Genomic DNA, 23905 nt, shown 5'->3' with positions numbered 1-23905 from the left:
AATGAAGAACAATGTCAAAGTAACTATTACAAATAAAAGTGAGATAAACCCAAGGTCTGTTTTTCGTTATTCACATCTTTCTTGCACCAGCATTTGTGATGTCTTCATGCTAGCCTCAGATTTTTCGCGGGTACAGAAACTGCACTCACTAGCAGCTTGAAAAGTGCATAGTATTTGCTAGCTTGGGCAGCCCAGTCCCGGTCTTATTTCACTCAGATGGAAGTCCCTCAAGAGGACACTCGCTGTTGTAAACATGTTGAGGACTGCAGCTTTTTTGTTTTCACTTCCAGAGACGAGATTGCAAACATGGAGCACAACAAAGCCTTTTCCATTTTAAGTTCAAACAGTGTTTAAACATGTTTGTCATTAGCGAGGCACAAAAACCGCTTCGCTGATGAAAGCAGGCAAAATCAAACCAGATTGTCTTTCCTTACACTCCTCTCCACATAGTATTGATTTTGCTTGCATTGGGAGGCCTACATTATTATGCAGCTGCCCAACACTACAATTAAAACATAATGCTGGTGGCAGTTACTGTCTTACAAGCTCTGTGCCAGCATCGGCTGTAAGATGGAAACATGTTTTAAATCCATGTGTATGGTTTTGAGAAACTGTCTTGAGTTGCCACATACAGTTTTTGGACTGCCTCTCCAATGCTGAAAAATCAATTCCAACATTCTAAGACAGCTAGTGGTGGTATCCTTATGGACATTTCCCATTGGAATGGCCGTGGGGTTTTGCATATCTGAATGCTTCCCTACATCAAATGTTGTGGCACATGGAAAGCTAGCATGGCAAGGAATAAGGTTCTAGCCAAGTGTTCTCCCTGATGTATGAGCTTTCTTACTTGCATTTGATTTTTGATGTGCTCCTCTACTGGCCTCAAGTTCTAAAGACAGCACGGCACATTATGCTCTAACCTGAAAGCCCAACTGCTGCTTCTGTGCAAACTGGGCTAGAGGGCACCATTTGCAACAGAGGAGCTTAGGGCAGGAGAAGAGCACTTCCCCCTTCCCTTCCTTGCCAGCTATCTTCTTCAGCTGCCCCTTAGCTGCTGCTGCTTTCTCCCATTTCCAGGCTCAGGACACACGTTTGCAGCAGTAACACTGGACATGGTAAAAGCAGCTTGCTGAGTTGCAGAGGAAAACAGACTAGTGGAAAGTTAAACACCTTCCTCCTTCCAGAGCTTCTCTGTTGCAAATTGCGCCCCTCATTCTTTGCACAGGAGAAGCGGAAGATAAAAAGCCAAGTCAGAGTTTGATGTCCTGCACCAAATAACAGGCTTAAGGAGGCCTTGGCTGTTGGCTGCAGTCAAGGAAGACGGCGCATCGAGCTGTTTCTCCTGTGGAAACATAGGAAGCTGCCTTATACAGTACTGAGTCAGACTGTCTGCACTGACTCAGCAGCTTTGCAGGATTTGAGACAGGTGGTCTCTCCCAGCCCCACCTAGAGTCGCCGGGGATTGAATCTGGGACCGCCTGCATTCAAAGAAGGTGCTCTGCCACTGAGCCACGACCCTTCCCCTAAGAAAAGCTCAGGTCCTCCTGCCACCAGTCACCAAGAAGAGCCAAAAGCCAGATTTCTAGCTGCTTTACCAACTGCTTCCACCAGAAAGCATCAACTACCAGTAGGCGAGAGGGAAACCAGTACCAGCCTCTCCCATTAGCCTTTTGGATTAACACAACAATTGCTCTGTTTACTATTGCTCTCCCTGGGGATAGGGGGGGCTACAAAACATGCATGACTGTGACAGCCTGAATAAGTTACTAGGATGGGGGAAGGCAGAAGACCTATGGATAGATTTCTGGAGAGCCCCTTAAGGCTTCCTCCCTTTCAGTTTGGCTGAGGCAAAAAGCCAAGGTGGCTTATACATCATGTACACCCCGCGTGGGAATGGAATTCAGTTAAGGAATGGGGTTAGAATGCATGGGCTGCCACCTTAGCGCACAAGCTGACTAGCAAAAGCCACAGGTAAGACAAAATCCTGGCATGGACAGCAGTAGCCATCTTAAAAGAGGCAATATGTATTTGCAAGACACACAAACCTTCGCAACCCATGATCATTACCAGATGCTGGGGACAAACAAGGTTATGGGCACTACCTTCATGCCTTGCTTGTGGGTTTCCTGGAAGGCTCTGCCTGGTCACTGCTGGAAACTTAAGATGCTGGACCAGATGGACCTTTGTTGGTTGGATCCAGAAAGAGCAACCCCATTGTTATTAAAAAATAGATTCATGCAATGACACCTCAAATCAGTAGAGTCTGCATTATTTCCTTGTGGGATGCAAACAATCCATCCTTTGTCTACTTTGCTGCATCCGATTCAAATTTAAATAAAATAATGTCCGCAGCATTTGCAGCTCAGAAGGCTGATTGTGTTCAAAATGAAATTGCCACTCCAAAAAAATGTATTTCTTGGTGGTCACCTTTGATCATGTGCAAGGCCAATAAGTTCCAGGTCATGGATGCATCGTTTTTACTGCTTTTAAAGGAAAGCCACACTGTCCAACCTGCAAACCCTCAATTTATTTCTTCTGTTCTGTGCAAGTGTTTTCCCGAAACCATGCTCCCAGGGGCAATGGTTTTGTTTTTGAAGCTGATCAGACATTAACAACCTATTTGCCTAAAAAAAGGAAAGTGCTGTCATGAAGCGTCCACTCGCTTCACTGATGCTCGCTTCACAAGCTCGCCACAAGCACACATAGCCCACTGATTGTTCCCCTTCAACTCAACAAATTCCACAGCCAATGAGCAATTCTATGGCCATGGAAAAGCTCAGGGCTCCTGGAATTCTGCAGCCAACGCTGGGTTAGGTGGATGCATGAGTGGCAGATGGTTACAGACTCTCACTGCCGTAATGCAGAAGGACATTCGCTGCAGAATTCGCTTACCCTTGCCGCAGAAACCGGCCCTGAGGTGCTGCTGAATTCCAGGGGCCCTGAGTTAAACTTTGTGTGATCACGGGACGAAGAGCCTGAAGAAGACTGAAGAGCAAGGGGGAAAGCGTTAAAAGAGCAGCTGCGGGGAGCACTGAAACAATGCACCAAATACGTACACAAAGCACATCAGGAAGCAGATAGAAAAACAACCTAGCAGAGAGCCTATACAGAGAACAGCACCCCAACCCGGCTAATTAAAACAAGCCATTTGTGCAGCTGAAAAGGAACCTGGGAAACTATAAGCGCCTCGAGTCACAAAATGGCAGATGAATTTTGAAGGCCTTGGAGGGAGGAAGCAGACATACATTTATTTTCTTTTTTTTAACCATTGGGTATTTACTATTTTGGGTCACATCTGTTGTAAAAAATAGTAACAGTACTGTGGGTTTACAGACAGAATAGTTGTAGCCAGCTAGCAGGTCATCCCTGCTTAGTCTTCACACACCATGAAGCCTCTTGAAAATCCTGCAGATACTTAGGAGGGGCCAAAACACACACCAAACCTCAAGTGGGCCACATCCAGCGGTGAACTTCTGGAAAGGGCTTTTGATCCAGCAGAAGCTTTTGCTAATGGAAAAGTAGAATTTTTGCTGATTTCCCCTGCAGCCTCCTCAATGTCGCTCCCTGCCCCCATTCTAGAAGGAGGTGGAGGCGGCATCAACACACTAAGGGCTCATCCACACTTCCACTTGTCCCATGCCCAGAAAGTCCAGGTTAGAGCAGTTTTCCCCTTGCCCCGCTCCTTTCCTAGGGGAAACCTGCTCTTTATATTTAAATTGGATCGAGTGTGGCCATGCACAGCTGCAGTTCATGTGCAGGATTTCCCTGTGGACTGTGAATCCATGTTGATTTCCCCACCCTCTGCTGTGCTTGGCACATTTTCCATCAGGTTGTTTTATCTCCAGAAGACTTCGAAAGTCTTCTGCTGACCAACCCTTTTAGTGAACATCACTTTTTAATAACATATAGAAAGAGTACTGGGAAATGATGCCCTTATATTTGTTCTTAATAAAACTCAACATTTTGGGACTTTAATATTTCTTTACTTAAAAACAAAAAAACAAACAAAACAAAACACAAAGCAGCAGCCTTACAGAAATGTCTTCAAATAAGAGAGCTATTAGGAAAGGGTATTAGAAAAGTAGCCATAGCAACACAAGAGCAAGAGACCACGCATTAATTAAGGAAGACTTTTTGCAAAAGACTTAAGACATCCACGCTGGCGTTTTCAGTGAGCGGAATCCAACGTCGGATGAACAGATGTCTGCTAATGCCGCTGAACTTTGTCTCCCTCTCTTCCCCCCTGCAGCCCCCTATGAACCCTCAAAATCTGGCTGGAACATCCCCATGGGTTACAGAACCAATTTGAGGGTGTGTAGAGGGCTGCAGGGGGAAGGAAATGAAGGTGAAATTTTGTCACACATGCAGAAGTCTGTTCAATTTGCACATGGACAGAGTTAGATGCAACCCCGTTATTTCACCCTTATGTCCAGGGGTGCCAACTTGAATAAAATACATGGGAAGAACAGGTAAGTATTTGCCGTTGACCGATTAATATTCTACAACCTTTAAAATGTGCCTGTGGGAAGTGGGGGTTAATATTTTGCTGTTTTGTTTTACTTATTTACTTGCTTTTTATCCTGTATTTTATTCTGTGAACTGCCCTGAGATCTTATGATGAAAGGCAGTATATAAATCAAATCAAATCAAATCAAATCAAATCAAATCAAATCAAATCAAATCAAATCAAATCAATCACATGATGCAGTGCACGCACACTACTTGAATGGCAATGTCCATCAACTTTGGGGCAAATAGTTGGCTCCTTTGCACGTATCTGTTGTTTTCCTCAGCAATTATTAAAGAAACACCACTCAGTCCTTTCATTGGTTCAGTCACTGAATATGTGTCATCCTTTGCTTTCTCATGAGTTGCCATCACAAGCTTCATGAACAAAGCTGGCTTGGGAGTCATAGCTGCTGGTGGGGTTGCTGTTTTAGACCTGCAAACGTTTAAATGCAACTCCTTGTACTTTGCGTAAAGGTAGAAAAGCTCCTAAGTGTGGGAGTGAATTCATTTCCTGTCTGACAAGTCATATGACGGCAAGCTGACCTAAATTCTTCTTTCTCCTCCTCCTCCCTTCAGGGATAGAGCTTAACAGTCAGTGTGGGCAGGGTGGCAGAGAGATTCCCAAAGCAGCTGCTTCCTGGCTTCCAGCATATCACAATAAGCACATTTGGGCCTGGGCCTAGTCTACTCCTAAGCCTTCCCATGGACTGTTCATTTAACAGGGGAGGGAAACATGCAGTGCCCAGAAGTCAGGCAGTCACTTTCACGAACTGACTTCCTTATATTCAGGCAGCCCACATCACTGGTCTTATTGCTCCGAGGCAGAACACTCAGTCCTTCCAGGTTAAATACTTTAACTCAGGGTCCCCCAACCTTGTTATGGCTGTGGATTCTCCAATATATGTTTGAGAAATTGCCATGGGTGCCATTGCAAAACAGGCATTCACTGATGTTTTGCCGCTGCAACAAAGCAACTTGCTCAAGAAACCTGAGTACAGGGTGGCAATCCTATGCATGCATACAGGGGAGTAAATGCCATTGAATTTTGTCCCCTTTGTCCCACATTTCACTCTGTAGTCTTTCCCAACTCTGCTAGCTGAGAAGCTTCAACTGAACATATGTAGAGTTGGACCTGAAAGTTCTCCCATGCAAAACTTCTTGCATGTGGCCACTTGACCTATGGGCCCCACCAGATATCTTTTTAATTGCACATTCATGTTGGGATGGCCACACGCAAACGTCTGCAAAAGTTCTGGGGGAGTAATATTATGTGGGAAGCCACACAGAGTAGCTCGGGCAACCCAGTCAGATGGATGGGGTATAAAAAATTAACAACAACAACGATGATGATGATGATGCTTCATTTTCAATCAGTGCACATTCTGTAACTTCCTGCTGAAATCAAATAACTTTCCATAGCATGAATATTCTAGGTTTCTTTTTCTTATCCCACTTTTGCTGCACTGTATACGGTCCCTTCCAGACAGCAATAATGGGATGGAATTGCAGAACAAGGAAAGCATAATAAATCTACTGTAATCAACACATAGAATAATATACCCGAAATATAACACCAGTCTAGAGGATCTCTTTGATCACCTCTCCTCTTATCCCTGGGATGAGGATTTGGGATCCCAAGCAATACACCACTACTTCACGGGCATTTTAAGGGGAACACTTAAAGGGTAATATGTTGGCAAAACTAGATGATACAAGGTAGATGTGTAAACAGTCTCTCAAAAATGAAAAGCAAACAGGTGAAGCTGAGCAGAGGGCCATCTATTACCTGCAAACAGGCTCCCTCCAGTGGCAAAAAATTTAAAACAACAGAGAATGGGGCCAGGTTGTTGCCCAACGCTTACTCTCTGCCAGTTCCCAGAGCAGGCTATTTATAAATGAGTCTAAATAGGGAACGGTGAAAAAGTTGAAAGGAAACATCCTAGAAGAAAACCATCTGGCTAAAACACTTGAGGAAACAATATGCAAAATCCTCATTTTACATTTAGCTGGATGATTCCAGGCTAAGCTAGTTGCATATCTGCATGGAGGAAAAGATTCGAGTTCAGAAATTCTGGGGGACCCTGAGCAGATCTCTGGATGATTTGCAATCGCTGGAGCAAGGATTTCTGACTCTCAATTATTTAACAGCAACCTGACTTTTGCCACCTAAATCCGGCTGCAGAAGTAAAGGAAGCTAACCGTGTGGGTGGACTTCTGCGCAAAAGGGAATGTGAACCTGGTTCAGTTCTGGCACTGAAAACAAATTCCTAGGGTCAGAAAGTGCTCAGAAGTACCCTGTTCTTTAAGGCTAACTGTATGTTTCTTGCACAGTAGCCTCCAAGCACCAGAGATCTTCCCAATCTTGCTCTAGGCTCACATGCTGTGAAACTACCACCCATGTTGGCATGCACCTGATAGGAAGAGAATGATGCACAGGAGCCAAAGGGCCATAGCTCCGTGGTAGAGCATCTGCTTGCATGCAGGTCTCTGGTTTGGTTCCCAGCACCTCCAGGTAGACCTTGGAGAGACCCCTCCTCGCCTGTTGGTGTAGGCAATACTGAGCAAGATGGAGCAGTGGTCTGACTTGGAATAAGACAGCCGCCTATGTAAATTTGGTGACATGCTGCGCTTGTGCAGGAAGTTGGGATGTAGAGCTACCTGACACAATGGAGCACAAATGGCATTTGCGGGGTGCTGATTCTACAGGGAAGATGCATGCAGACAGCCCTGCCCAGCCAACTACAGGCTTTTAAACACTGCAGCTGCACTCTGGGGTGGAAAAGCAGCTCACAAAGTTGGCACATAGTAATAATAATAATAATAATAATAATAATAATAATAATATGATTTATTTATACCCTGTCCATCTGGCTAGGCCTCTCCAGCCACTCTGGGCAGCTCCCAACAGAATATTATTATTAGTATTAATAAAAAGTGGTAAAACATCAAACATTAAAAACTTCCCTAAATGTATACAGGGCTCATTGATGGGCACATGCCCCATAATTGCATGTTCATGTGCATTAACAAGTCACGAGGAGGGTGTGGGAAGCCCTCTCTTAAAAAAATTAAAATTTCAATGCTGCCAACCAGGCATGCTTCAATGAAAACAATTTGGATGAACCTCTTTTAATGAGATATAAGCTCTCACATATGGTTTTTTTTGGGGGGGGGCAGACAAGAAGTACAGTTGCAAACTGCAACTTCCTTTCCCAATCGTCTCTCAAATTTAAAGCAAAGAAGTGTTGGCCTGGCAGGACCATTAGAAACAGGTACAGGCAGAGTGGTGTAGTGGTTAGAGTGCTGTGTCCATGACCCAAGAGACCAGGGTTCAAATCTCCATCTTCTGCCACTAAACTCATTGGGTGTGAAGTTGGGCCAGTCGCCAACTCCCAGCCCAAACTACTTCAAAGGGTTGTTGTGAGGGTAATAATGGAAACGGAGAGCCACGTATGACTTCCTTGGAGGAGAGGTGGGATACAAATTTGATAAATGTATGATAGAATGGAGGCAAATCAATGAACTGTAGAGTTCAAAGAAGCTTGGATGATGCTGGGTTCACTCAGACAGCCTCCTAAACCCTCAATATCTTTGGCACACGTTTCAGAAAGGGAAAGGAACTATCAAATTTGAAGTATTTGCTTCAGTTCAGCTATCAGCTGACATTTGGGCAGTATTTGCCTTCTTTAAATCCTGGGCTTTTGTCACCTTCCATAGATGAGATCAGAAGAGGCAATGGAAGCAAACAGGACCTAGCAATGTGAACCTGGCAAATGCAAAATGCAGACTTCTGGGTTGGCGCCTCCAGGCAATGTCGGAGTTCCTCCGATCGGGAGAAATTTGCTCCGCGGAAATTAGGGTCTGACCGCCACGGCGAAGGCGGAGACCCACTGAAATCACAGGCGGGAGAAGCCTGTGAACTTGGGATTCGGCTGGCACCCTTTGCGCCTCCCCTACTCGCGGGGAAACCCTGATTTGGGGATCCGGAGCGAAGTGGGGTGAGTGGCGCGGTGCTTCGAATTGACTGCTTCTTTCACGGAGTGAAGCCGCATCGCTGTTGCCGGAGAGCACTGACTTTTTCCTGTGGACAATTGGATTTTAAACAACTACCCGTGAGTAGAACGGAAAATTAGATCCTTAAATTCATTAATTTGGCATCAAAACGGGAAGGTTCTAAACAGGAAGTCCGCCTTCCTTTTTTGTAAACAGATTGAAGCAAAGAAGTTGCAAGTTAAAGCCTTGGAAAGTTTATTTTTGTAAAGGATTAAATCTCCATCGGTTAAAACTATTAAACCCCCCTTTGAAGCAGGAGAAGAGGGGGGAAATTTTGGACCTAGTGAGCCTGCAGGAGAGAGTGAAAAACCAAATTACCACTGCTCTGAACCTGGAAACGGGCTGCCAGAAAGAGTGACGTTTTTTGACAGCTAGCAATAAGAGAAATATATTGTTTCCATTGTACCCATCTGCGTTTAAAAAGTAGGAAAAGAAACTATCTTTATAGTTTAAACTGTGTTTGAAAGGATTGATACAAGTGGAGACTGTGTCCCTCTAGAGGGAGCTTTTGAAACTGTTACGAAAGTGGAGCTGGGGTTTTTCCAGTTGCAAGATAAGAACTGTGTGAAATAGAGATCGACCTTGGACTTTAAGAATGTTGACAGAAGGAGCCTTAGTGACTGTATTATGTAAGATAAGCTATTCGTTGGAACAGCTCCACAAGAAGACGGATGCTATGAATACCAAACTTGAGAACTTGGGACAAAAAGTGACTAATTTGGAACAAAAAGTGACCATTAATACAGAAATTGTTCAGGATTTGACACAGGAACCTGCTTTGACAGGACAAACTGGGGAGAAGACGAAGGAGAATGTTGGTGTTGTTAAACCTAAAATAATACAAGTGGAAGCCCCAGTTTTACAGAGGCAAACTGAGGACTATAAGTGGAGGCCTTTTATGAATGAATATAGAAAAAGTCAGAATTTGAAGATTGGAGCCCTGTTTGGATTGAAGAAGGAAGGTTGGATAGACTCTTTCATGCAGAGATTTACTGACCTTTGGGTTTTGAATCTGGGTCAGGAGGTGATTGGAGTTGTGGGGGCTTTGGGATCTGGAGGAACCTTGAAACATGATTTGAGATATTGTATGGACACTGGTTTTAGCTGTGGAGAGTTGGTTGGTCTGTTGAGAGGGAATGGGGGTATAGTTGGGTCGGGGCCCCCTCAAGACCTGCGCTTCAGCACCCACAGCATCAAAGAGTATGAAGAAAAACTGCAGAAGGGACTTGGAAAAGATTTAAGAGCCTCGGACAGAAGATCTCCAGGTTGATGAACTATATGGAATGGACGGAAATGACTGGCAGAATCCGAGACCAGGGAGAAGAGATGGTGGTAGAAGATTGGGAAAGTTTAAAGTTTATATATAGAAACATTGTAAATTTAATGAGTGTTAGAAAATTGTTGGAATGAAATTTTATGGCTTTAGCAGAAATGTTATAAGGAGTTAGGTATAAATAAGTATTTCAGTATTAATGGAAAATAAGGTACAAAATATGTTAAGATATTCATAATGATAAAAATAGAGAAAGATGGAAAGGAATTGCTGAAACAAGTAATAGAAGTGGAATATAAAAAGGGAGGTGAGAGGAGGTCGATGAAATAAGGGAATGAAAGATAGAGTAATGAAATGGTATGATATATGTTTTTAAATGGTTGTTCTTTTGCTTTGTTTAGTTTAGTGTGTTAAGGTTGTGTTTTGTATTGTTTATTGTATTGTATTGTTTTTTCTTTTCTTTCTCTTTTTTTCTTCTCTGCTCTATTTTGTCTTTTTCTTTTGCCTATTTTCTTCTTTTTTCTTTTCTTGTAAGTTTTAAAAGCAATAAACATTAAAAAAAAAATAAGCAAATGCAAAATGCAGAGTCAGCAGGAGCCAAAAGCAAACGCGGCACATGATGTTGGGGCAAGCCATGATCAAGATGGATCAAGCAATATTAATCTCTCGCCAGGTAAGTGTATGATCATGTCAAACAAAAGTTAAGTATGACATATCACCCAAGAGAGAATACGTGTTTATTTGCATTGATATAATTAAGAGCTCTAAGACAAATATGGGTGTGGTTGTTATTATTATTAGCTGCGAGTCTCTTCTCTCTGTGCATTTTAATTTCTCTTGAGGGCCTTTTTTCTGATGACCATAAATCTAGTGCAAGCTCATATAAATTAAAAAGAAACCACTGCTTATTACCTCACAGCTTTCCTGCCTATTTCACACTGCGAGCACCTGGAGACAGACGATAGGAAAGTGGGTATTACCATGAACTTCTAAACAGGGAGTGCAAACCCTCAAACTAAAGAGTCTCCACAGTGTAAACAGATAAATTACTAGTTATGAAACAGACCCTTAATATGCTAAGTTTCAATCAAACAAGAAACTGAATATATTGGAGTCGTACCTCATTAGCAGTTGTTGCATTTTGATTCCTTCGGCCAGCTCCAGGTGTTGGACATTTGCCAGGGGCTCAAGCCCAACGTGGAGGAGACCACTGCCCAGACAGTACTACCTTTCCCACTTTGCAAAGAGCATCCAAAAAGATCCGATGCAGCATTAAGATAATTCTCAGTTTTTATGTGCTGCCTCTTCAGGGTTTAGGCAGCTTACTGATGGCTGCATGGCTCAGGGCCCCCATATCCTGAAACCAACACTATTTAATATGATGATAATAATATAAACCATATTTTTCCACTACTATCTTGCCTACTACAATTTAAAGAAGGGCAAAAAGTGGAGGGGGAGAAAGAGATCAGAGGTTAATAGTTTAGGAGAAACACGTTTTTGGATGTTGTGTTTAGCTAGCAAGGAGGGACGCATACAGAGCACAAGGGCCTCTGAGATCCATAGAAAGAGGGGAAGCAAAGAAGAAGAAGAGAAGAGTTTGGACTTGATATCCCGCTTTATCACTCCCCTAAGGAGTCTCAAAGCGGCTAACAATCTCCTTTCCCGTCCTCCCCCACAACAAACACCCTGTGAGGTGAGTGAGGCTGAGAGACTTCAGAGAAGTGTGACTAGCCCAAGGTGACTCAGCAGCTGCATGTGGAGGAGCGGGGAAGCAAACCCGGTTCACCAGATTACGAGTCCACCGCTCTTAACCACTACACCACACTGGCACAGGAAAGACGGAGGCAGAAGCACTAACGCAGGGTTGGGGAAGCTGAGGCCCTCTGGATATGGTTGGACTCCCTGTTATGTACCCCAACTCCCATCTGCCACCAGGCATTCTTATTTCTCCGCTTCCAATATATATATTTATTTTGTTTTATTTATTAAATTTATCTACTGCCCTTCATCCAAACATCACAGGGCAGTTTACATATATAATCACTTTAGCCACCCAAACTAACAGTGAGCAAACACAGATACCCACAGCCACTCTCTATGTAGATATTTATATCAGGTATACATAACTTTATCTGGATTGCACTCTGCTACATCTGGGCTAAAAAAAACTGTTGAATAACAGCTACAGCATGGCAATGTTCAATCTGCTGGAAATATTGTGATGTATTATAGTTTATTAAACTAACCCCCTAAACCCAGTAGTTTCAGAAGAGTTTACTGCAGGGACCCTCCAGCAGTGACAGAACTACATTTCAGGGGCCCTGAACCTTGAACTGTCACGGGGCCCCCTTTGCCACCAGCAACAATGCCTGAGTAAGTCCTGTTATCGTTTTCAATGGGGTTGTTCCGTGACAGATCACCACACCTTTATAACACCTGTGCTACCAACTCTCAAACTTTGGGATTGTTGAAATACAGACAATAAAATAACAATTTGAGTCACGCCACTCAAATTGGGTCTACTAGACCCAAAGATCAATGTGGACTCAAGTTGCTTCTGGGGCCCCTCCAGGATTAGGGCCCTGGAGCCTAAGCTTCATTAGTTTCATAGTAGATCCACTCCTGCCCTCCAGTTAAATTTGTATCTCTGTTGGTTCCTTTGAACACCTGGGTGCTAGTCTGGGAAATAGTGTGGTAACCTCCTTGAGATCGGTAGGGGTTTTCCCAACTCTTTTTTTTTCTAACTGAAGTGCCTAGATCTTGGTGTCTGTGTACATCAAAAGCAGTTTGCCACAGTGTGTGGGAAGCTGATGTTAAGGTAGGGGAGAAAAGCCAGCAGCCCCACCAAACATCCAGAAGCCTAAAAGTGACAACCTCTCAGCATCGTTGGCTGCCTTGCGTCTAATGTCAACCTGACCATCTATCTATATATATATGTCCCTGTGATCTAACCCTCTGGGAACTGCTTCTCTGAATTTGTGTCATCTGCACACTATCTGTGAGAAAAATTGCTGTAAACCATTATCTGCAAAATAAGTCCTCTTCAGGGATTTGACCTGGACCCCTGTGGGCTAAAATGGGTATGGTGGGAGTGGCACATGGCTTCTCCCCCCCCCTTCCAAATCTGACTTTCACTTGCATACTGCGAAAGTCTGAAGGTTTTTTTTTCTTTTTTTAAAAAAACCATCAACAACACACGAGTGCATTGGGGTGCATAAGCTTACAAGCTTCTCTGATACTGGAAATCCTGATAAGGCATTTGCCCAAGCACACTTGCAAAGCTCCTTTCAGACCTCCATCCCAAACAAGTGAAGGTCAGGCATGGAGCGGCCGTGCCCATGCTCCCAGTTCCCCATCCCACATTTACGATGCTCGTGCCCCCTTCCCGCTTCAGCCCCTCCCATGCCCAGGCTGAATGTCTGGAAAGGGACACAGTTTGAAAGGCAACATCAAAACTTCATGGACATATGATTCTCATGAGGCCACCGGAGACCCAGAGTACTCACGTAGTTATCTCTTGCAGACCAGCCGGGGTAGAGCTGCATGTGGAGCTGCCTTTCCTTGCGGGCCAGTTCATAGTACTTGGCTTGTTCCTCCCGTGACAGCGCGTGCCACTGAAACAGAAACCACAGAAAGCCGTGAGACGCCAAGAGACACCATCCCTCTGATCAGAAAAGAGCAAATGCTAAGTGTGGATACCAGACATCAGGCCCAGGGAACCTTTGCCCCTGCAGATGTTGCTGAACTGCACCTCCCACCAGCTCCAATGGCTAGGGATGATGGGAGGTGTGGCTAGCAGCACCTGGAGGGGCAAATGCTCCCCAGGCCTGCCACATATGGAAACAGTGCTGAGGCAGCTCACAACCACTTCTGAGAGGACCAGCAAAACCACCCTGAATCGGAAAACAAAGTTTCTGGAATTTTGGAAGGCAAGAGAATAATTTAATGAAGTTTCCATTGGTATCAATGGGAAATCTTTAATGTTTGTAGCCATACCAAGTGGTGGTGGTGATGGTAGTGGAGATTTTCAGGTGGGTTGCAGCTGGGGAGAGTAGATAAAGCTCCCCTCCCTATGCACTGTAGACAATTACCTGCCCCACCCCCAGAACCTGTAATCAACTAAAGAAATGCTAGATGCTGAGCTGCCTGCTACATATTAAGCAAACTTAGTTTGGTCCTAATACATCATTACTCTAGTCACTGTAATGTAGTTGCACACAGCTCTCTGTTTTTATTCAAATAGACCGCTGTGTGCAGGGAGCAGGAAGCCTTTGCCATATAACCAGAAAGCAACAGTCTCTTATTTCTAGACAAGAATGGTGAAGCATTTTGACTGCTCAAGTAAGACAAACTTACTGTTTTGGGAAAATGGAGAAGCCCACATTGGACTAAACAACCATTTATTTTTGTGGGTTTTCTCCTCCTTTAGCTTCTACAGAACAAACAAAAGTACAGGAAAAACCAGGTCTTTACTGTCAAAATTTAAAATCAGATTATAATGTAGAGTTCTTGGGATTAAATTTAAAGTTGTGTGGCTCAGTGGTTTGGGCTCACAGAAACAAGGGAAAGATGTATGCCAAGGTTAAGGGAGGAGTCCAGTAAATCCACTGATCATGAACTTGGGGAACCCAGAGTCAAATCCTTGCTCAACCATAGACTCACTGAGTGGTCACTGGTAGATCCCAAGGCTTCACTCAAAGGTTCCCCACTTTCACAGTGAAAATAACTGGGACTCGTCTCACATGGTTTTGCAGACGTGTGCTTTGTGAAGTGAAAAGTACTTTACATGTTAGAAGTCATCCAGAAACGATTTCGGAGTCTTAGCTGAAAACATATTGCTGCAACTTAAAATTTCCTGACAACATAGCAGCCTTGGAAAACCCCAATAATAAAATGAATTATGCTCAGTGATGTGAGGAGTGGCATACAGTCTGACACAGGTGGCAGTGGTACGGCAAAAGACAATAAAACACAAAGCAAGGTGTTGAAGGCTTTCCTTGGCAGTTCCTACAGCAACGTAAGGTTCCTTAAGACAACCTATGAAATTCATTATAGTGGATCTCAAAGCCCACATAAATGCACTCAGTGGAGGACATTTAGGCTATACAGGGAGAAGGTATAGTAAAAGAATGGAGGCTTTGGCTCCCTAAGTTTCTGATGACCCTTTCAGATTCTGCTGCAAGTCTGTAATACAGTTTGCCAGGCCACTACAACTAAGAGTGATTTCAAAACCATTAATGAGTATCCTAAATAAAAGAAATACCCTGCATGGGTCACAATCCTCAGCCCCAGCTTCACTCGAGCAGACACCCACACCCACACACCCCATTAACCTCCTTGCTAAGCATGGTTACCCTAACAACAGCATAGCAGCCCATCCACAGTGCTGTGGGAACCTCCAGCTAATTCAGCTTGCAAATGGCCATTTGGGAATCTACACCACCAAGCATGAAAGGCCAGCCATCTTCCACGATCTTTCCCAACCCAGTGGAGTTGGGTCTGCATTCGTTCTTCAGGAGGCTGGATGAAGCCTGTGCTCAGATCCTGCTTGTAGGTTTCCCACCGACATCAGGTTGGGTGCTGTGAGAACAATATAGTGGACTAGATAAGCCTGATCTTCTAGTCAAGGCTCTCCTCACGTTCTTTAACCATGGATCCAAAAAGCGCACGGCCTCTGGAAGTACTGCAGATGCATTTGCTAGCGCATATCCATGACGCCTCCCTAGTCATCAGAACACCCCCACCTCCTTTTTGTGCTCTTACCCGCCTTCCTAATATCTGATTGATGGCTGCACTTTCTTTCAAGGTGCACTCAGCAATGACTGTCCCCCGCATCTCTTTCATATACAGCATGAAAGCGTTCAGAGGCTTCTTGATGGTAGGCTTCTTGGCTTCCTTCTCTCTCTTTGGTTCTGGTTGTGATTTCCTTGCCGGAAACAGGAAAAAACAACAACTGGTTAGTAAAAAAGAACTGAGTGATAACCGGAACTCTTGGCTGCTGGGAGAAGACTAAAATCCATGAGCCAAAACTTAGATTTAAATATATATATTAACAGTAAAATACAGACTCCAGCAATGGCCTAGTTGCTACCATTGGAGACACAACACTGACTTTGTATAGTCCTGATTTGGCACAGACAGATATTACCTGTGATTTATTAAATGTGAGGCAAAACCCACTGCATTTACTGTTCCAATTTGCAGAACTGTAAATGGTCTGCATCTGGGCTGGGGACCTCTGTGGTCCTTCAGGTGTTGTTGGACTCCAACTTCCATCAGCCCCAGCCCACATTGTCAATGGTCAGGGATGATGGCGCAGGAACCCAGAAACATTTGAAGGGCATCAGTTTCCCCATCAAAACAGGCCTTGGGGCAGGGGGAAGCAGAGTGGCTGAGAGAAGTGTGAAATGTCACCCTCCTAGCTACCTTTTCCCCACTGGAAGTGGCACCATACTGGCTCTGCTTTGCCAAGGAGAAGCAGCTTCAGAAAGGTGCAAAATGGATGCGGAATTATATCGTTCCAGCCTAAGCTTTCTCACAAGACCTGGTCACTTACATGCTCCGGTCGTAATGGTCAAACTCTTGTTTCCCAGAGGGAGATGTGATACCCGGGTGCGGGATTCCTGTGGTGTGCATTCCAGAGCCGAGCATCAAGGGATGTGTGATCCTGTAACATAAAGCATGTTTGTGACTGCCTGGGCTTTTTAACAGATTACAGACCTCCTGGGTTTCATACTGCAGTTGGACTCATGCTAAATAAATGAGAGCGAGAGAGAGGGGACCACCTTTAAGAATTCTCAGTAGACTGATATTAAAATGGAATGGTTGCATATTCAATGACAATTCCAAAAAACACACAGCAGCGGAAACATGGTGGATGGGTTTCTAAAAGTTTACGCAGCTGCAAAAGGTCTGTAGCATGGATCCTTAGTTATATTCTGTGGAGCTGCCACATTCTGGGACAGGGCCATTGAATTAAGACAGGCAACACTGGGACATTTAGCAATGGCAATCCTACCTAAGGATTTGTTTTTCAAGTGTTTGGGAGACAGAGGTTTTCCCACTAGGTGGCACTCTTTGAATTTTTCCTTCTATATTCATAGTGGCAACTGAGCAGGAGCCCATTAACTGAGTACAATTTACATGTGAAGTAACTCTCTGACATCCATTTGCATTATCCTATGTCATCTTGACATTCTGTAGCAGCAGCAGCAGTAATAATAATAATAATTTATGATTTATACCCCACCCACCTGGCTGGGTTTCTGTAAGTGAAGCATTCTTTCTGAACTATAATAACACCCAAGAGTGCTGCATCGCAGCTCTTGACGAAGCTGATGGCAATGCCAAGCCTGACTTGGTATTTTCTCCTCATCGGGCCTGCAGTTAAATAGAGGCTACCAGACTTAATTTGGTGTGTGATTAAACTTAAAGAGCTGTACTTAACTGTTCTCAGCGCACACACCAGTTTTCAGTTTCAAAGAGTGGGCATTTTGCACTGGCTTTTGGCTGCGTATGTTTGGTTTGGGGCTGTCTTGCCCAAGTAATCCATGGTCCTAGTGACACTGTGAAGTGTGGCTAAGCCCATTTCAGGTTAGGCCTTGGGCAAAATTTTTATATCAACTGCTTTGCAAAAACAATATGGAATTAAGCCATTGGTCCTTCTAGCTCAGTATCATCTGCTCTGATTGGCCATGGCTCTCCAGGGTTTCAGGCAGGGTTCTCTCACAGCCATATCTGGAGATACCAATGATTGAAGCAGATGCCCTCTCACTAAGCCTCAGCCTAACCGTGTGATCTAGCACCTCATGTTGGATATTCAGATCTCACTTGTTGACACTGTATTGTTAGGGCTGTAACATAAACATTATGGCTGTCTCCAGGCCTCATTGCCTCCCTGGAGCAATTCTGAGCACAATGGGACCTGGGAGGGTAAATCCAATGCTATCATTGCGATCATAACACAGCTACTTAAGATTAATAGTTTATACACCCTTCATCAGGCCTGTAAAATATTTTCAGCACTGGAGAATGATGCTGTCAGTTTACCAAGCTTCATGACTGAAGCTTGAGACAGCAGGATTGCCCATGGGAGACAACCAACTGTTCATTAGCTCTGTTGGCACAAAAAGAAATGATGCTTGATTTTAATCTACTGGCATGACTTGAAGCTTGATCATTATCTGCCGAGGTGTGTGTTCTTGTCTGCGAAACCTGTAAAGTGGGAATGCTGGTATGATGAAGAATGAAACTGTCAGGCAACCAAGGAGGTCTGCAGAGTCATTTATCTTAAATATTAAGATGCTTAGACTGGAGTAGTTGCCTCCGGCAGGCTGAAAATTAAGGTAATAACAATAATACTATCGTCCTCATCATAATCAAGTGCCTTTTTCGACTACTGTTCCTAAAGCAAATCCCATGATGTCTTCATCAAGAGACGTACTGAGCACTCTCATTAAGACTACACAGAGTAGAAGCCAAAGCTAGAGAGATGCCCAGCCAAGTGGTCCGTCTGTCTATCTATCTATCTATCTATCTATCTATCTATCTATCTATCTATCTATCATCTCTTTCTTTTACACTTACACACACACACACACACACACACTCCCCATAGGTTAAAGCTCATCGCTGTCGGACCTTCTCAAGACAGACAAGGACGATGGAAGTTGGCTTCAGATCCTTATAATGAATTCTTGAACAACTCACAACCAGCATCTGGACTGGTAGTGTAGATCTGGAGGGACAATGGGAAATTTGTGTTCCCTTATGAAGGCAGGTCTAAGTTTTTTAAAGTGTTGCATGGGGGGCACCGCAGTACACAGTCCTGCCACCACAAAAGGAACAGCCTGAAAAAAGCAAATATTTGGTTTGTATCATAGTATACTGATGCTTCTAGTTTATTGCCATCCTCAGCTGTTGTAAATTGCCATACATTTCCAGGTTACCAAAGCCAGCAATCTTAAGCCAAGGGAGGGCTCTTGTCAGGGGCCATACAAGGAATTAACTGAACAAGCAGGACATTGCCAGGCATCTGCCTTGCACTCAAGTAGTGCATGAGGCATGGAGGAAAGCTGACAGTGGATTCAAGTAGTGGAGTGAGGTAGGAATGAGAACCTGACCTGATGGTTTGAATTTATCAGGTTCTCTTTCCCAAACAAGATCAATTTCTACTCTTGCTAGCTGAAGATGACGACCATTGCAGAGGTAGTAATAGGGGTGCCCATTATGTTCTGCAGTATTATGAAGTGACACCAAAAGGGGAGCATTATGCTGGAAACAGACAACAGCGTTGTTGGTTCTTTTGAGAGCTGAAAGCAAAAAGAGACACCATTGCTTGCAATGTGTGCACTCATCTTTCTTACCAGGCCTGGTAAATAACTTTTGCAAAGTTTTGCATTGTTGTTGTTGTTTATAAAAAAAAATCTGGGGAGGAAGAACTGTTTAACCACAGGCAACAATAGAGCAAAAGAAATGTGTGCACATGAGAGGTGAAACCTTTCGTCAAAGCACTTACAGACTCTATTTTTTGTCTCCAGCCACATAAGACTAAGAGACATACTGACGTTTGAGGCTGCAGTGGTGGTGCTCACATGAAGACGGACTTTACAGCATCTTCATGAGGGTTCTCTCTCTCCACCCCCTACTATGGTTGACCAAAGCCAAAATTGTGTTACTCCTTTTTGAGAGACTGCTAAGTTTGTCTGTTGTTTTGAAGTATTATTATTTTAAAAAGCCACCTGCCTAAAACAGGAGACTCCCTTCCCTGTTGCTGCCACCCAGAAGCCTCCCTAAGTGCTGCAAGCTTGAACGGCGTGGACTGCAAAAGAAGCAGAGCGATTGTGTCCTGACTTAGGCAGCTCATACTTACCTAGAGAAAGAAGCCCCAGCAGTGAGCGCCGACGTATAGGGCTGTCTAAATCCACATGACTGGAAAGGACAGACAGGCTGGCTCTGCCTGGGATCAGGAAGAAAGAGTCCATAAAGCATCTATATTGGTGCCACCTTTCCTGCATACCCTTTTCCCAACTGGACTCATCACGGACTTGTATTTTTGGGAAAAGGAGAAGCCTTCTGTTATACATTGGCTTCTGTCCTGATGGGGAGGTGAGGTGAGGTGAGTTTCAGCTGGAGGTGGGTCTAAACAGGTCTACAGGAAAGTTCCACTAATGCCACCTTAAAACCCTACCTGTGCTTATTATACTCTCAGCTCTGCAACGTTGCTAAAGAACTAGGCCTCGATCCAAGTTGATTTGCACACAAGCTTCTTGACGCACCCTCCCTATAGCCCTAAAAGGGTGACATTTCAAATCCTACTGCATGTCGATTCCAAATGCTTTCTCCTTAGCTGTAATTGAAGCAGGAACCTTTGGGTTTGGAGTGCTGTTGATGGCATTGCTTACTCTTGATTCTGCGCCTTAGTCCCTAAAAGCTGGTGCAGGGTGAAGATGAGCAGGATCAGCATGAGTGGCACAGCTGGAAGACTGAGTATACTTCAAACTCCCACAATAGTTTGTGCCTGCTCTTTGATCTATGCCCTTGCTCCCCTCGTGGGTTAGTGTTAAGGCCTGGGTAGACCTCTCTGTATCAATATTAATAGGCAGATTACAGTGGCTGTTGAGTTCTGAGTCAGTAGGTCCAAATCACACTTGAACTCATTAGGTGAACTTAGACAACTCTCTCCTCCTTCTCCCTAAGCCTGAATAATAATAATAATAATAATAATAATAATAATAATAATAATAATGGAGGCCTACTTGACAGGCTGAACAGAGGGATCAATGACATATGTATTATTACTATTCCTACTAATTCATTACTTGCTTAAAAACTTGCAACCCAAGCAACATTGCTGCAAACTTAGGAACACATGTAAAAATATGCCGAACACTAGCCAAGTGGTACAACAGGAAGCAGGCTTTTGAAGTTTCAACATTTGGGCCTTGGAGATGAGAACACAGTTTAATTCTGAAGTGACATTCATTATTCCATAGGCCAAGATTCCCCGAGAAAAGAAATGGTCATAGCCAAGGAAGTTTTTCATCAATGTGAACCTGACATGGAAATTATTTCAACTGGAAAATCAATCCACGATTCTGACTATTCAGAATGAAAGTGCTTTTTTTGTATGTGTCTGTATGTGTGTGTTTTTTTTAAAAAACCCCTGTGAAAGTAGAATGGAAATATTTATTTACTAAGTTATTTCAAAACCAGCATGAGGCATCAAGTTAAATTGTTGCATACGTAGCTCATATTGTGCAGCTGACACCATTTACAAGGCTTTTTAGGGAAGGTGTGTTTGCAGCTAAGCTTCAGTGAACAAGCTCACCAGACTGGACTGCAAGTCATTTTTATTTGAGGTTCTTGACTTGTCATTCCACCTAATTAAAGGGAGACTTATTGCAGGGCCTCTTCCCCAAAATACTTGGCAGGTACAAAGGACATTCCTGCCGAACTCTTTCTTGCTAAGGAAAAGCTGCTCCTGCATTCAGACCTCTTTGTGTTTGAAGTCAGCCTCATTCCAGATCAGTGAACGTTCAGAGCCATTCACATACCACAGTGCTTGTTACTGGCAGATGGGGGCTCTGAAGTCTTCCTCCTCCTCCACAATTAATTTCAGCACTGCTAACGCTGCCAAACCTCTGCAAAGCATGGTGTGGAGAGACCAAGTAACAAAACACCCCCCACACCCCTGGACGTATTATTGGAGGGGCATCAGTTGCACTTGCTTGTAGACAGCTCAGTGTATACAAATGGGAGAAGATTGCATACAGTATATAGGCCGGGAAACATTTAAACTGCAAATTTGGAGAAGCCAAGTAAATATAAAATCCCCGAGAACAAGTTTTTAACTAAGTGCTTATATCTTACTGAGCTTGCAGACAAATTAAGCCACACCTAACTTTCTTAAAGCTCTATGAAATGACTGCAATGCAAAGATAAACTTGCACCAGAGTTTTATAGGGTCACAAAGTGTACTTCTGCGTAAGCATCTCCAGTACACCCACATGCAAATGGTACTGTGCACACATTGTGGGATTTTCCACTGCACACTGATGCACCAGGAGTTCATAGCCAAGTGCTGCAATCCAGCAAGCTCTGGAAAATGCTATCATAACATCTTTATGATTTACATATGGGTTTCCTCAACGTTTTTATAGGTATTTGAATTTTGTGCAAGAATTTAGCTGCATTTAGGAATGTCAATACAAGTGAAAGAGTGCAAAGTCATGGCCATATCGGGGCTCCCTGTTGTGCATTTAGGGATGGGACATAGCTGGGTTGTCATTTTTTACGTATGCTGTGAGAAACAAAAACTGGTAGTGTACTATCAGCAAACACAATTTCTGCATAAAACATGAAATTGGTCTGACTCTGCTGTGCACCTGTGTTTGGAGAAGAGAGATAGACCTTCTCCCGATATGCTGTGCATCCCATTCCTGCTTGGGTCCTGCTGCAGTGTTGCTGGTTTTTTTAAAACAGAAAGATGTAAATGAAGACACACATTTAATGTAACATGTAGCCTGGCCCATGGTCAGATACAAAGGAGCTTTCTACATATGTGCAGGCCTCTGGATTCCAGCCCCAGTGCAACTGGAAGAAAAACTGGGCTTCCTCTAGATGCAACTTTTTGATGGAAACAGACATTGCATTGAAAATGGAGAAATACTTTGTGCTGGCTATGGGGAGAAAGTGCTAATGGAAACGTCTGCCTCCTGATCTCTTTAATCCCTTACTAAAAATCTGGCTGCCTGATCACTAGTGGTTAAAGTTGGCAAGAGGGGCTAATAGAAAGTAAAAGCATGAAGATGCTGCCCGATCAAGCAACAAACCAATATTAGTATCAGTATCAGCTTTGCTTTCTAGAAGCAGGGTTTGTGCCTTACATACTTCCTGTCTGCCTTTTCTGCGGACACCCTTCCAAGCCAACAGAAAAATAACCCAGAGGTCTTCCTATCCTCTCCAAATTACTTTATTCCTTTTAAACAGTAGTTAATCATCGCCCAAACTATAGCAAGTCTAGGACAGACACAATGTTAAACATAAAACATCTAAAGAATCAACCAACCAACCAACCAACCAACCATAAAGCCTGAAGCCACAGGTGCCTCTTCTTTGTGAATAAATATATAGAACATCATTTGGTAGTCAAATATTGTATTGTATTGCTTTGTGATGTGTTTTATTGCATCTCCCTTAGGTGATGCACTTAACATGCCTGTGCCACAGTTATGGCAGAAATTCCTATCTGCACACTGCTAAGGATGGGTGAATCTGCAAATGATGGTTTCTTTCCATTTCTCATTCTTCCAATCTTAAGTTTAGTTCTCCAATATCAGTTTGCACATTTTGTGTGTGTGTGTGTTTCAAAAAATCTTTGTGGAAATTCACTAACATTTTAGTGTGAATTTCTCCCAAGATGCACATGTTTATATGCTATTTTACATTTTTGCAAAACAGTATCACCGAACATAATGCATCTTTGTAGGTTACTTTTACTAACATGTGCATTTTTATGCACACTTTGTCCCAGTACATTCATTTTTGCACACATTACTTGGCTGGAGAACTACAGTGCAAAATTCAGAAAAGCACACATTTTGAAGGCTGTCTTTAGATTTCGGTATCATTTTGGAAAAGACAAATTAGTTAGGTTCACCTTTAAATGCAAACTGAACCAAATATCTCCCCGATCTCTACAGAGTGCGTTCAGCTGATATGCAGGAACTTTGCTCTCTATTATTATTATTATTATTAGTAGTAGTAGTAATAATGATAATAGTAATATTCTGGCAACCTCTTCAGTACAGAAATGGTGGGTTGAAGTTTCTACAATTCCACATTGTCATGCATTGCACAGTTTTACTAACGCCTGATGCATCATGTAAGTGAATTAATACATGGAAGGGGTGGGGAGAGGTCTACTTATGGTTGAACGTGTGTTGAATGCCTTTGTCTCCTCAGCTTCTGGCCTAAATATACAGCCATGAAGTGGAGAAAATGCTGTCCATCTTCATTTAAAAGACTCTGCCACAGATTGCATTTTCCCTCTCTCTTGCATGTTTA

The 23905-nt window shown here is 43.5% G+C and overlaps 1 protein-coding gene across 12 annotated transcripts in view; it reads right to left on the bottom strand.

Annotated features, from left to right (window-relative positions):
• The window catches only part of TCF7 (transcription factor 7), a 115357-nt gene that overhangs the window by 11218 nt on the left and 80234 nt on the right, over positions 1-23905 (bottom strand). For 6 of the 12 annotated variants that reach the window (XR_013983438.1, XM_080997213.1, XM_080997214.1 and 3 more), the window contains 5 exons: positions 19710-19796; positions 16395-16505; positions 15602-15764; positions 13345-13452; positions 2893-2985 (listed from right to left, as the gene is read on the bottom strand). Coding sequence is in view for 11 of the 12 variants with exons in the window: in XM_080997213.1 (XP_080853339.1) it covers positions 2893-2985; positions 13345-13452; positions 15602-15764; positions 16395-16505; positions 19710-19796 (562 nt within the window). In the remaining variant the exon portion in view is untranslated. The remainder of the gene's footprint in view (positions 1-2892; positions 2986-13344; positions 13453-15601; positions 15765-16394; positions 16506-19709; positions 19797-23905) is intronic. The other 6 variants (XM_080997207.1, XM_080997206.1, XM_080997210.1 and 3 more) reach the window with 3 other exon arrangements.

This window comes from Podarcis pityusensis (genome assembly GCF_964106645.2).
Source record: "Podarcis pityusensis genome assembly, chromosome: 2".
Taxonomy (NCBI): domain Eukaryota; kingdom Metazoa; phylum Chordata; class Lepidosauria; order Squamata; family Lacertidae; genus Podarcis; species Podarcis pityusensis.
Note: the sequence above shows the minus strand (reverse complement) of the source record. Positions and strands in the feature narration are given on the sequence as shown.